The following is an 11,879-nucleotide window of genomic DNA, read 5'->3' on the forward strand; positions in this document are numbered from 1 at the left end:
GTATTAAGCTTTTAATGAAGCAAACCCTTCCACGATGCTTCATGGAGCCTTATCAAGCAAGATTTGACATTAACCTACAAGGCATTGTAGATGATCAAAGTTGGTCAAAGGGCAGGTTTCAAGGAACACATTAAAAGAGGAGGGGAGAAAATAAATAAAAGATTGAGGTGGGAATACCAGAGATCAGTGTCCTGACAGTGAAACATCAGGAAGGTGTAATTGTAGGAGTGCAGATACTACACATATTTATAGGCTGGAGAAGGTTCCATTAAAGGTAAATCATATATATAATCATCGACATCACAGAAACAGGCCAGTTTGGCCTTACTTGTCTGTGATGAACATCTTCTCCCACCTAGTCCCACTGACCTGCATTCGCCCCATAACCCTCCACACCTCTCCCGTCCATATACCTATCCAACCTTTCCTTGAATATTAACATCGATCTCACCTCTACAACCACCACCCTCTGCATGAAGAAATTCCACCTCGTTTCCCCTAAACTTTTCTCCTTTTACTCTCAATCCATGCCCTCTTGTTTGAATTCCCCCCCCCCCCACTCTCAATAGAAAAAACCTGTCCATATTAACTCTTACAGTCCCTCTTATAATTTTGAAAACCTCTATCAAATCACCCCTCAACCTCTACGCTCCAGAGAATAAAGTCCCAACCTGCTCAACCGTTCCCTGTAACTCAAACCCTGAAACCCTGGCAACATTCTCATAAACCTCCTCTGCATTCTCTCTATACTGATCCTTCCTGTAATTTGGCGATCAAAACTGCACACAATATTCCATTTTGGCCTCATCAATGCCTTATACAATTTCAACATGACATCCCAACTCCTGTGTTCTATTCTCTGATTTATAAAAGCCAACATACTAAATGCCTTCTTCACCACCCTATCCACATGTGATTCAACTTTCAGAGAATTATGTACCATGACTCCTAAATCCCTTTGTTCCACTGCTCTCAGTTGTCTACTATTTAACCATTTGTCTATCATTTAGTCCTACCAAAATATAGTACCTCACATTTATCAGTATTAAACTCCATCTGCCATCTTTCAGCCCACTCTTCTAACTGTCCTATATCACCCTGTATGTTCCATTATTGTCATACTGTATAATGCTACATTTTAGAATGTAACATACATAAAATCCTTTAACTTTGTCTTCGGTATGGAAGACAGAGAGTCGCCACTTTGTCCAGTGCCCCTCACAGAAATGAAGCCCCAGCTAGGAATGAACTCACAACCCCCAGTTTACAAGACCAGTGCTCTATCTACTGAGCTGTCAGAGCCCATTAACAGGGACGGGTGAGTTAACGGTGGGATTTTAACGATAGCTTTGAATTTTAATATCAACCCTATGCGTAACCTGCTTGCTAGGCAAACAAACTAATAATATTGTTTTATTTGGGGCTTTTGGATTTTCGATGGATGACCAAATGAAAGAGAGCATGCTTCAAGCACAATTCACTCATTATATGAATTAAATTTACTAGCAAACCAGCAGCTCTCACTTAATTACCAATTACATTCATCATGCTCTAGTTCATTAGAATCCACAAAATGTTGTGTTGTATACCACCGAGGGCCATTTGGCCCATTGTATGAGACTTCAGGGAAAATCCTGTTTAAGCACACTATATTGTTTAAAGTTTATGCATATTAATGTAGCAGAGAGCCGAAGGTGAAATTTGCCAATGTGTTTCAATTGAGCCTGTAGCATTTATTTCAATAGGAATAGTGTATAAGAGTAGAGACTCTATGGGGCACTGATGAGGCCCCACATTTTTGTGTTCCCTATCTTAGAAAGGATGTGATGTTGTTGGAGAGGGTGCAGAGGAGATTTACTAGGATGATTCCTGGAATACAGGGGCTGATGTATGAGGAGTGTTTGGCAGCTCTTGGGTTGTATTCGTTGGAGTATAGGAGAATGAGGGGGATCTCATAGAGACATTTCAAATATTGAAAGGTTTTGACAGAGTGAATGCGGATAAGATGTTTCCCTTGGTGGGTGAATCGAGGACAAGGGGTCATAGTCTTAAAATTAGAGGTTATCCATATAAAACAGAGAGGAGAAAGAACTTCTTTAGTCAGAGGGTCGCGCATCTGTGGAACTCACTGTCAAACAAAGCAGTGGAGGCCAGATCACTGGGAATATTTAAACAGGAAATGGACAAATATCTCATTAGTAAGGGTAACAAGGGATACGGAGAAAAGGCTGGAAATTGGAACTAGGTGTAAGCATACTTCATCTTGGTGGAGAGTCACGGAACAGACTCGATGGGCCTAATGGCCTGCTTCTGTTCATTTATCTTGTGATTTTGTGATCTTTCCATAAATTGCCACAAGATGGAGTGACTCCAGACTAAAGCACCGTACAGATTGTTTGATACCATTTTAAAATTAGTTCTATTGAAAATGTCAAATTAAACTCAAAAATTCCAGCAAAAAATTTGATCAAATATGTGAAAACAATTAAACAGACGTAAAATATTTAAAAACCTGGTTTGCATTTTTATACCCTTGGGTACAACGTGCTGTATGAGTCATTGGGTGTTGGGTCCTCTGTTGTTTCTTATCTATCTTAACAATTGGGACGGCAATGGAGTTAACATAACATGATGAATTCACGGCTGGAAATTGCCCTGATGTATACACAGGAATGTGAGCAGAGTAGGTTAGAGGGAACATTTGTGGGAGATTGGCATCTCCCTGTGATCCTGCATGGATATTATGAGCTGGAAACGACTTCCTTCTATGTCATAAGGAAATTTGAGAGGCTGTATGAATTATCAATGAAAAAATTTGTCCAACAATAGCACCTGGAAATGGAACCATACCAAGATATTGAATTGCAGAGCAGGTACGAGGGAGCACAAGGCCAACTCCTGCTCCTGAATTTTAAGTTTTGATGTTTCTATCAATGTTTTGGGCCCAGTTTTAAAATCTTTTGCAGAGGAGGTAACAACATTTTGTCTTTGGCTTGGCTTCGCGGACGAAGATTTATGGAGGGGTAAATGTCCACGTCAGCTGCAGGCTCGATTGTGGCTGACAAGTCCGATGCGGGACAGGCAGACACAGTTGCAGCGGCTGCAGGGGAAAATTGGTGGGTTGGGGTTGGGTGTTGGGTTTTACCAGAAGACCGCAGAGCCCACCTCACTGACAAAAGGCAAAAGAGGAAAAACCCAACACCCAACCCCAACCCACCAATTTTCCCCTGCAACCGCTGCAACCGTGTCTGCCTGTCCCGCATCGGACTTGTCAGCCACAAACGAGCCTGCAGCTGACGTGGACTTTTACCCCCTCCATAAATCTTCGTCCGCGAAGCCAAGCCAAAGAAAGATATTTTAAGTCCAAAGAAAATCCCATTGCTTAAACTGTGCAATATAAAGCAAGCCAAATTATATTTTCAATTCATTCATTAGATCAAGGATGATCAGACCTTGATCCTAACTTTCCTGCCTGTTCCCCTTGTCTTGACCACCCCCCCCCTCAAAAAACTCCAATGATCTGTTTGTGTCACTACTCAGTGACACAATCTCCCCAGCACTCGGGACTGCAGGATTTAACATATTCATTCGCCTTAGAGAAGGGACTACTCTACAACTTAAGGGAATGGCTTCTTATTTTGAAGATAATGCTGTCTAATTCTGGATTTGTATCTACCCTGCCAGGGTTTTGGATGTTCCAATAGATCTCGTCAAATTTTTCTAAATCCCAAGTGAGTTTACAAGAGGAAGCGTCTTAAGAAAGCAGCCTCTTTTTGCAAATATGGCACTTGTATATGCAAATATTAGGCATTTCACAATCTTTTTCCTTTCCCTTGAGCCCTGTAGAGATCCTCTTTAAAAAAATTGACTGCCTAGAAGGTTGGTTAATGTTTTTTGTGTTTGATCGTGCATCTCAGAGCAATCCTTGAAGATTTTCCTTATGAGGGTGGGAGGGTCGGAGAATTAGGGAGGAAGGGGGTTATAAATACATGTAGTGTAATTTCTGAACTTTATTGTTGAATTAACCAAATGTTAAATTCATGTATGGAAAATTTAAATAAAATATTCAAAAGGAAAATTCAGCCTCTATCCTGAAAGACCCCCACCACCCAGGCCATCCCCTCTACAGTCTGCAACCATCAGGATAAAGGTACAGGAGCCTAAAAACAAGCACTTAGCAGCTCAGGGACAGTTTCTTCCCCGCTGCCTTCAGATTCCTGGATGATCAATGAACCAAAGACACTGCCTTCCTTTGATTTTTCGTGCACTATTTTTATTCATCTTTGTAAGGTGGTTTATATGGAAGTTTGCACTGTGATTACTGCAAGAAAACAATGAATTTTGTGACTTGTTCATGACAGTAAATTCTGATTCTGCTTCTGAGTATGGATCTAACCTGCTCAGTTGTTGTATAGAAGTCAACACTTTGTCCTAAGAATCAATTTTAGGAATGTAGAAGGATTGAAATAAATTAATGCAAGAATTAATCAAATACTTTGAAATTAATACCTCAATTTTTTTTCCATTAAGCTTCTCCTTACCTCATGTGATTCTATCAGCAGGGTTAATTGGGAGTCTATGCAAGTAGTTGATGTTTGAAAACATTGATTTTTATTATCTCCTTTCAGCAGACAAAGGGCAACCTTTGACCAAAAGTGCCCCAGATAATGGACCTCCTGTTGAGGACCCCACTATACCAGCTTGGGTGACAATGGCAAGACAAAAGCAGAAGGGCTACCAAGAACAATATATTGGTAAAGAAGCCAAAACACCAGCCAAGGAAGTCAAAGATATTACTGAGGGCCCAGAGGTTGACAAGGTAACATTGTCCCATGATGTACCATTTCTCTTCCATGTGCTACTGCTTGTTCGTCGCAATTACATGTTGACATTGCCTCAGTTTTACATATTGCCCACTATTCAGTTAAACCTGGTACTCATTCTTTTGCAATCGTAATGTTGAATGTTTGTTAAATATTGTAAATTTCTATCTGTGTATCATATTTATTGTTAGACCACAGTTGGAAATACCTCACACATTTAAAAAAAGTCAACAGTAACTTGGGTATAGATAGCAATGGAGTGAGACATCCCAAGGTGGCTAAAAGGATTAGCATGAGCCACACAAGAGGTATTTGGATAGATGATTAAAAACTTGATCAGAAAAGGTGGGTTCTAATAAGCTTGGTTATAAAAGAGATAGAGAGGCTGAGGGGAATTTCACACCAAAGGCCTTTGGTAGTAATCTGCGCAGCCCAAGTGGTAGATGCATATAGGTAGGGACAAAATCACTGAGGAGTTTGGATGTGCATGGCCATCAATAATGGAGCCATTAAAGTGAAGCTGCTCAAGGGGCCACAGTTGTAGAATAAGGATTTTGTTTTGGCTTAAGCAGCGAAAAATAGAAAAATTGCTGGAATGTATTCATGGTCCAAATCTTGGGTATCCTTGTTCTTTATCGTCTTGGTCTGTACACATTCAGCTCTGACCTTTCTTCTTGGCCTCCATCAGTCAAGATCGACCATGGGTATTGCGCCTCTGATTTGTTTAGCAACGTCAACTGTGGCTTTGGAGGCCGATTCTAGAATGGCAGGCTCTGCCACAGTTGCTGCAAATGTAAGGCATCGTCAATTGTTGTCAGCTGTGCTCTTCACTTAGCTCTCCGCTCCTCGTCCCAGCACTGTGTTAATTTTTAAGGCTTTCTTGTTGCACTTACCGCGGTCCTTGAAGCGAAGCTGGGGTCTACCAGCATTCCTCTTGCCTATTGCTAGTTCTCAGTAGAAAGTACTATGGAGTCCTCTACAGAGAAAGGACATCCTCTGACCTCCATTATCTAGATATTAACTGTCCCACCTCGTTATTCGTATGCTAGCAACTCAATTATGCAGTGTTTTAACCTCTGCAGCATTTGCAATTGTTCTCAGAATTGTGGAGGCTCTCCTCTTATCTCAAATTCTCAGGTTCTTTACAATTTGATCCCAAACCATTCTATTACATGTAAATAATAGTAGAGGTTTTTGTTGCCCATGTTTTGATATTTTGTTTGGATGATGGCAACTGGATAAATCATTATTACAACACGCAGTCTTTCCTTGTCTTTTTTTAAGAAGAATTGATACCAGCCTGGATTGGCCATGATCATATTTAAATTGAGGGACAGGATTGAGAGGCCTGGTTGCCACCTCCTGCTCCAACTTGCTTGTGTTCTTCTGTTTTAAATTCTCCAGTCATTTTCTGCAAATGAAATCCTGTGCATCAGGAAATCTCGTGTTCTCCTAGTTCTACAACACATTATAATGAGCAGAAAGAAATCCTTTCACAGTAATCCAAGAAAAGGATCAGAATTATTTTGAAACAAACATAGCTTTGAGTTGAAAGTGGTATTAAGTCAAGTTTATTGTCATCTGATTGCACAAGTACAACCCAACGAAACAGCATTCTCCGGTCCTCGGTGTGAAACACAGAGACACACAATCAGGCATAACTCACATACAGGCAAACAATTACATATGCAGGACAAGTATTTATAAAATAAATAAATAAACATTGTTTCATGAATATGAGAGTCTCTGGATGGTCCATGTGAGCAGTTCCTTTGGTCTTTCAGCGTTCTCACTGCCCGTGGGAAGAAGCTGTTCCTCAGCCTGGTGGTGCTGGCTCTGATCCTCCTGTACTGGTATAGTATACCCCTTGATTTATGAATACTTGCTTTACGCAAATTCACTTTTACGAAGAAACCTGCGTTCACTTTTACAGAAACTGTGGTGAAAGCAGCGAGCCGTTATAGCGGCGTGTGCACCTCGAGCAGCTCCTTCCCCAGAAACTATGGCAAGATGTCAATACATGACCCTCTTCCTCTCTCTCCTACATTCCAGTCTCCTGTACTTCCCACCATCCCAACCTCCGAAGACTCAGCCTAACTACACTGTACATACATTATTTCTACTTTATAGGCTGTGTATTTAACATATCATTTCTGTTTTTAATAAATGTTAATGTTATTTTAGGTTTTATATGTTATTTGGTATGATTTGATGGTTTTTTATTTGGGTCTGGGAACACTCAAAAAATGTTCCCAGAGAAATCAATGGTAATCACTTCTTCGCTTTACACCTTTTTGGCTTACGAAAAATTCACTAAAGTGGGGTATACCTGTATCTCTTTCCTGATGACTGTAGCTGAAAGATGCCGTGTGCTGGGTGGAAGGGGTCCTCAATGATTTTGCACACTCTCTTCAGACAATAATCCCGGTAGGTCACGTCAGTGGGAGGGAGGGAGACTCCAGTGATCCTCTCTGCCACTCTTATGGTCCTGTGGATTGATCTCCGATCCATTTCTCTGCACCAACCGTACCACACAGTGATGCAGCCGGTAAGGACCCTCTCAATAGAGCTCCTGTAGTAGGTTGATATAATGGTGGCTGGAAGCATTGCCCATTCAGTCTTCTCAGGAACCAAAAGATTAGCCATTTCCATCATGTTAATATTATTTCAGCTAATATAAATGGTAATTCTGCACAGTTTTATTTATGATAACTTGCTCTCACTGGTTTTAGAGTGGAATGTATTTCTGCTTTAATGATTGACATATTATGTTTCTTTACAAAAATTGTAAACTGCATTTCCAGTTTACAGTCAATCTTTTTCTTCTCAGGAGGCCACAAGTGCACTGATTGAATCTAAAAGCACTCCCCCAAAGTCATCAACCTTGGGCAAACCTATCCAAGACTGTAGACTGGAACTAAAACCATGTGTGGCAGAAACACCAAAGAAAGGTTCTCCCAAAACCAGTCCTGTGACAGGTAATACCAAAGACAGCAACTTTCATTCTGTTCATCTATTGAACACGAGAAATTTCCACCAAGCGACTTCTCTAACAAGCTTCAGTAGATGATGGGACAGGAAGTGAGAGATTAGGAAGGATAAACAATGAGATGATTCTTTAGAGATGGGTGGCATGGTTAACATAGCGGTTAGCGCAACACTGTTACAGCACCAGCGACTGGGGTTCAAATCCCGCACTGTCTTTGAGGAGTTTTTATGTTCTCCCTGTGACTGCATGGGTTTTCTCTGGGCACACCAGCTTCCTCCCACCAATCAAAACATACTGGAGGCTGTAAGTTCATTAGGTGTACTTGGGTGGCAAAGGCACATGGGCTGAAAAGGCCTGTAACCATGCTGTATGTTTACATTAAAAATAAATAAATAAATACAGTTGGTTTTTGGAGAGAGAAAAATAGTAGGAATGGCCCAAATAACAGAAAAGTCTTCCTCCTACAAAGTTGAATTGCACCCGAGATCACCACCATAGATGTCAGATTGACTTTCCTGAGAGTGAATCTGCAAAAAGCATTTGGTTTGGCTAGAGTCCCTGGTTGTGTACTGAGAACCAGTGCAAACCAGCAAGTGGAAGTATTTACAAACATCTGTTACCAGCTGGCATACCCACCTGCTTTATTAAGTCCATTATTATCCTGAACCAAAGAAAAGCAAGACAACGTGTCTCAATAGTTATTACCTGGCGTCTCTGATATCTTTCATTACAAAGTACTTTGAAAGACTGGTCATCACATACGTCAACTCCAGCCTCCCAGGTCAGCCTTGATCCACTCCAATTTACCTACCATTGCAGCTGGTCCATTTTCCTGGCCCTGCATTCTGCCGTAGCACATCTAGCTAACAAGGACACCTATGTCTGACTCCTCGTTTATTGAATAAAGTGAAGATGAGAATATTTTGTCTGTTGTGGAGTCAATGGAGATCAATGAGAGCTGTTCTATTTAAGGTGGATTTTGTGGAAGGCAAAAACATTGGAGAGGTTGAGCTTGGATTAATGAAAACCTGTGAAAGAGTTAATAGTGTAGAGACCAGATCATACAACTGGACGAAGGCACTGTTTGCAGTCGACAGGTATTGAGTATGAAGTTAAAACGCAATGCTGGAGAAATTTGGCAGGTCAAACTCATAATCAATGAGTCGAGCTTGAGCCCTTCATCAAGGTATGAAAAAATGTAGGCAGATGTACGAACAAAATGGTGGAGGATTAAACTGGTTTAATCAGTACAGGCATTTAATTAGTTCTGCTACCTCAGCTCCATTGGCCTGCGATTCAATCCAGGGAGTTGGTGTGTTGTCCCTGTACTCACGTTGCCTCATGCATTCTAAAGGCAAGTTGGTAAAATATTTGGTCATAGAAATGTACTCCTTGTTGGAGTAAAACGGTCAAAGTGGAGCTGATGGACAGGTGAGAAGGAAGATAAGTAACCATGCTGGAGGGCAGGAGGAGATGAACAGAATTGATGGGATTGCTTTTCTTGAGAGAATGAGCTGAATGGCCTTCCATGTCATAATGTGAATAAGCAAAAATGTAGCCAGTCTGGTTGAACTAAGATGATCTTTTCAAAGGAGGGGGAAATTAGCAGCTGAGGAAGTAGGTTTCTATGGGAGCTCAGTGTCGTGGGTTGGATTGTCCTGATGACTTGCTGGTGCTTGTGCAATGAACCATCTGGCACCCACAGTGCCCCACCATGCCACACTTGCGTACTGGAGAGAACATGTTAGAATGACCCCTTACTCTGACAATGGACTCACCATAAACTCCAAGGGAGTTTGGTAACTTGATGCACTTTATTTTTGGTCACTTAGATTTATGCTAGTCAAATCCATCACCTAGTTTGGGACCCAATTCAGGGAAGTGGTTTCTTTTATTTCACTTTATTTCAGCTAATACATTCTTTGTCAAATTATATGTTCAACCATAAAGAGATACAACTCAGAAGCAAACCCTTCATGGATGAAGTCCAGGCTGCGGATGCTGTCTACTTGGACTTCAGTAGGCCTTTGAGAAGGTCCCATATGGATGTTATTGAGAAAGGTTGCGAAGCTGCGTATTCATGGGGATGTTGTCAACTGGATTCTACATTGGCTACATGGGAGAAGCCAGAGAGTGGTAGTGGATGATTGCTTCTCAGACTGGAGGTCTGTGACTAGAGTGTGTGCTTCAGGGATCGGTGATGGGACTATTGTTGTTTGTCATCTATATCAATAATCTGGATGATAATGTGGTCAATTGTATCAACAAATTTACAGATGAGACAAAGGTTGGAGGTGTTGTAGACAGTGAGGATGGCTTTCAAAGCAGCTGGAAAAATGGACCAGAAAATGGCCGATGGAACTTAATGAAGACAAGTGTGAGGTGTTGCATTTTGGAAGGACAAACCTAGAAAGGACATGCATGGTAAATGGAAGGCGCTGAGGAGTGTGGTAGAACAAGGGGACCTGGGAATACAGATATGCAATTCCCTGAAAGTGGTGTCACAGGTAGATTGTATTGTAAAGATAGCTTTTAGTATATTGGCCTTCATAAATCAAAGTACTGAGTATAGAGGTTGGGATATTATAGTAAAATTGTACAAAACATTGGTGAGGCCAAATTTGGAGTATTGTGTACAGTTTTAGTTACAGGATAGATATCAATAAGATTGAAAGAGTGCAGAGAAAATTTACTAGGATGTTGCAGGGAAAGGTTAAACAGGTTAAGGCTTTATTCCCTGGAGCATAGAAGAATGTGGTATTTGGTAGTTGATGGAGGTTGTTAAAATTAAGTGGCGTCTAAACAGAGTAAATGTAGGTAGACTTTTTTTCCCAGTGGGTAGATGAGATATAATCCAGAAGACGTGGGTTAAGGGTGAAAAGGAACAGGTTTAGAGGGAACATGAAGGGGAACGTCTTCGCACAAAGAGTGCTTGGTGTATGGAACAAGCTGCCAGTTGAAGTGGTGAATGTGGGATCAATTTTAATTTTTAAGAAGAATTTGGACAGGTACATGGATTGGAGGGATACAGAGGGCTAAGGTTTGGCACAGATTAGAAGGGGTGTGTTTCTATGTTGTAATGTTGTATGGTTGATGGAATTCATTTTTTGTTATTAATGACTGTACAGAACTTTCTGTTTGTACTTGTACTCCAGGTAACAAATATTGCATGTCAAAACAATTTACTTTTTGGAAGGTGTTTATAAATGTTTTTAAAAGATGAAATGAGCAAAATTGCAAGTCTGGTTTTAATAAGCCTAATATGCAAATTCTATTTTCCCTAGAAGCATTTAAATTTATTTTTAAATTCTTCTTTTTCATACAGTAAATATCCATTCATCAGGAATGACACAGAACACTCTTGACAAGGATGGAAAAGATCAACACAGCAAAGATAAGATTTCCCCTTCTTCCAACCAGCCATCGTGGATGGAACTAGCCAAGAAAAAGGCAAAAGCTTGGAGTGACATGCCTCAGATAATCAAGTAGACTCCCATGTGGGCCATCCAAGTTATACCGGAAAACCTAATCGCAGCTAGCTACTGGATGTGCATTAGTTTGTCGGCAACGTTGATTGATGAAAAGGTAGAATCCCATGTTGACAGGCTGTAGGTGGTACTGAGCGTTGTGGCTTCTTTTTAAAGAACAAAACTAGATTTCTTTTAGTCATCTATGTCCAGGATTCTACAACACCGGATTTTTGTAGAGATAGAGATGGGGAGGCACGCCTGATCCTACTACATGTGCAATACAGATTCCTGAAAGGATGATCCCGGGGCCATGTAACCACCTCTGTCTTGTATAGGATCAATATGATGTGACATTGAAAGAATAGGTGTTTATTTTCTTTGTGCCTCCTTGTTCGTCAATATACTGAGTCTCGTTCTTGTTATTTACCTGCTAAATTTGTTTGATGTGTTGCATGATTGAACAGAAAGGTTGGGCGAGAAAGGTGTAGAGTGGCTCCGTTTATTGAAAACACTGTTTAATAGCTTCTAAGTTCAAGTAATGTGCAAGTGTTTTAATGTTTTTTTAGAGAGTTCGCTAACATTTAAAAGGACATGTTT

At 40.8% G+C, this 11,879-nt stretch overlaps 1 protein-coding gene across 5 annotated transcripts in view; it reads left to right on the plus strand.

Annotated features, from left to right (window-relative positions):
- LOC138739553 (CRACD-like protein) overlaps positions 1 to 11,644 on the plus strand; it is a 138,604-nt gene extending 126,960 nt beyond the window's left edge. For 3 of the 5 annotated variants that reach the window (XM_069891853.1, XM_069891855.1, XM_069891857.1), the window contains 4 exons: positions 4,629 to 4,819; positions 6,608 to 6,676; positions 7,654 to 7,801; positions 11,138 to 11,644. In XM_069891853.1, the coding sequence (XP_069747954.1) occupies positions 4,629 to 4,819; positions 6,608 to 6,676; positions 7,654 to 7,801; positions 11,138 to 11,301 (572 nt within the window). In that variant the 3' untranslated portion in view covers positions 11,302 to 11,644. The remainder of the gene's footprint in view (positions 1 to 4,628; positions 4,820 to 6,607; positions 6,677 to 7,653; positions 7,802 to 11,137) is intronic. The other 2 variants (XM_069891854.1, XM_069891856.1) reach the window with 2 other exon arrangements.
- Positions 11,645 to 11,879: the final 235 nt, after the last annotated feature.

The sequence above is a fragment of the Narcine bancroftii genome, chromosome 7 (genome assembly GCF_036971445.1).
Source record: "Narcine bancroftii isolate sNarBan1 chromosome 7, sNarBan1.hap1, whole genome shotgun sequence".
In the NCBI taxonomy this organism is placed as follows: domain Eukaryota; kingdom Metazoa; phylum Chordata; class Chondrichthyes; order Torpediniformes; family Narcinidae; genus Narcine; species Narcine bancroftii.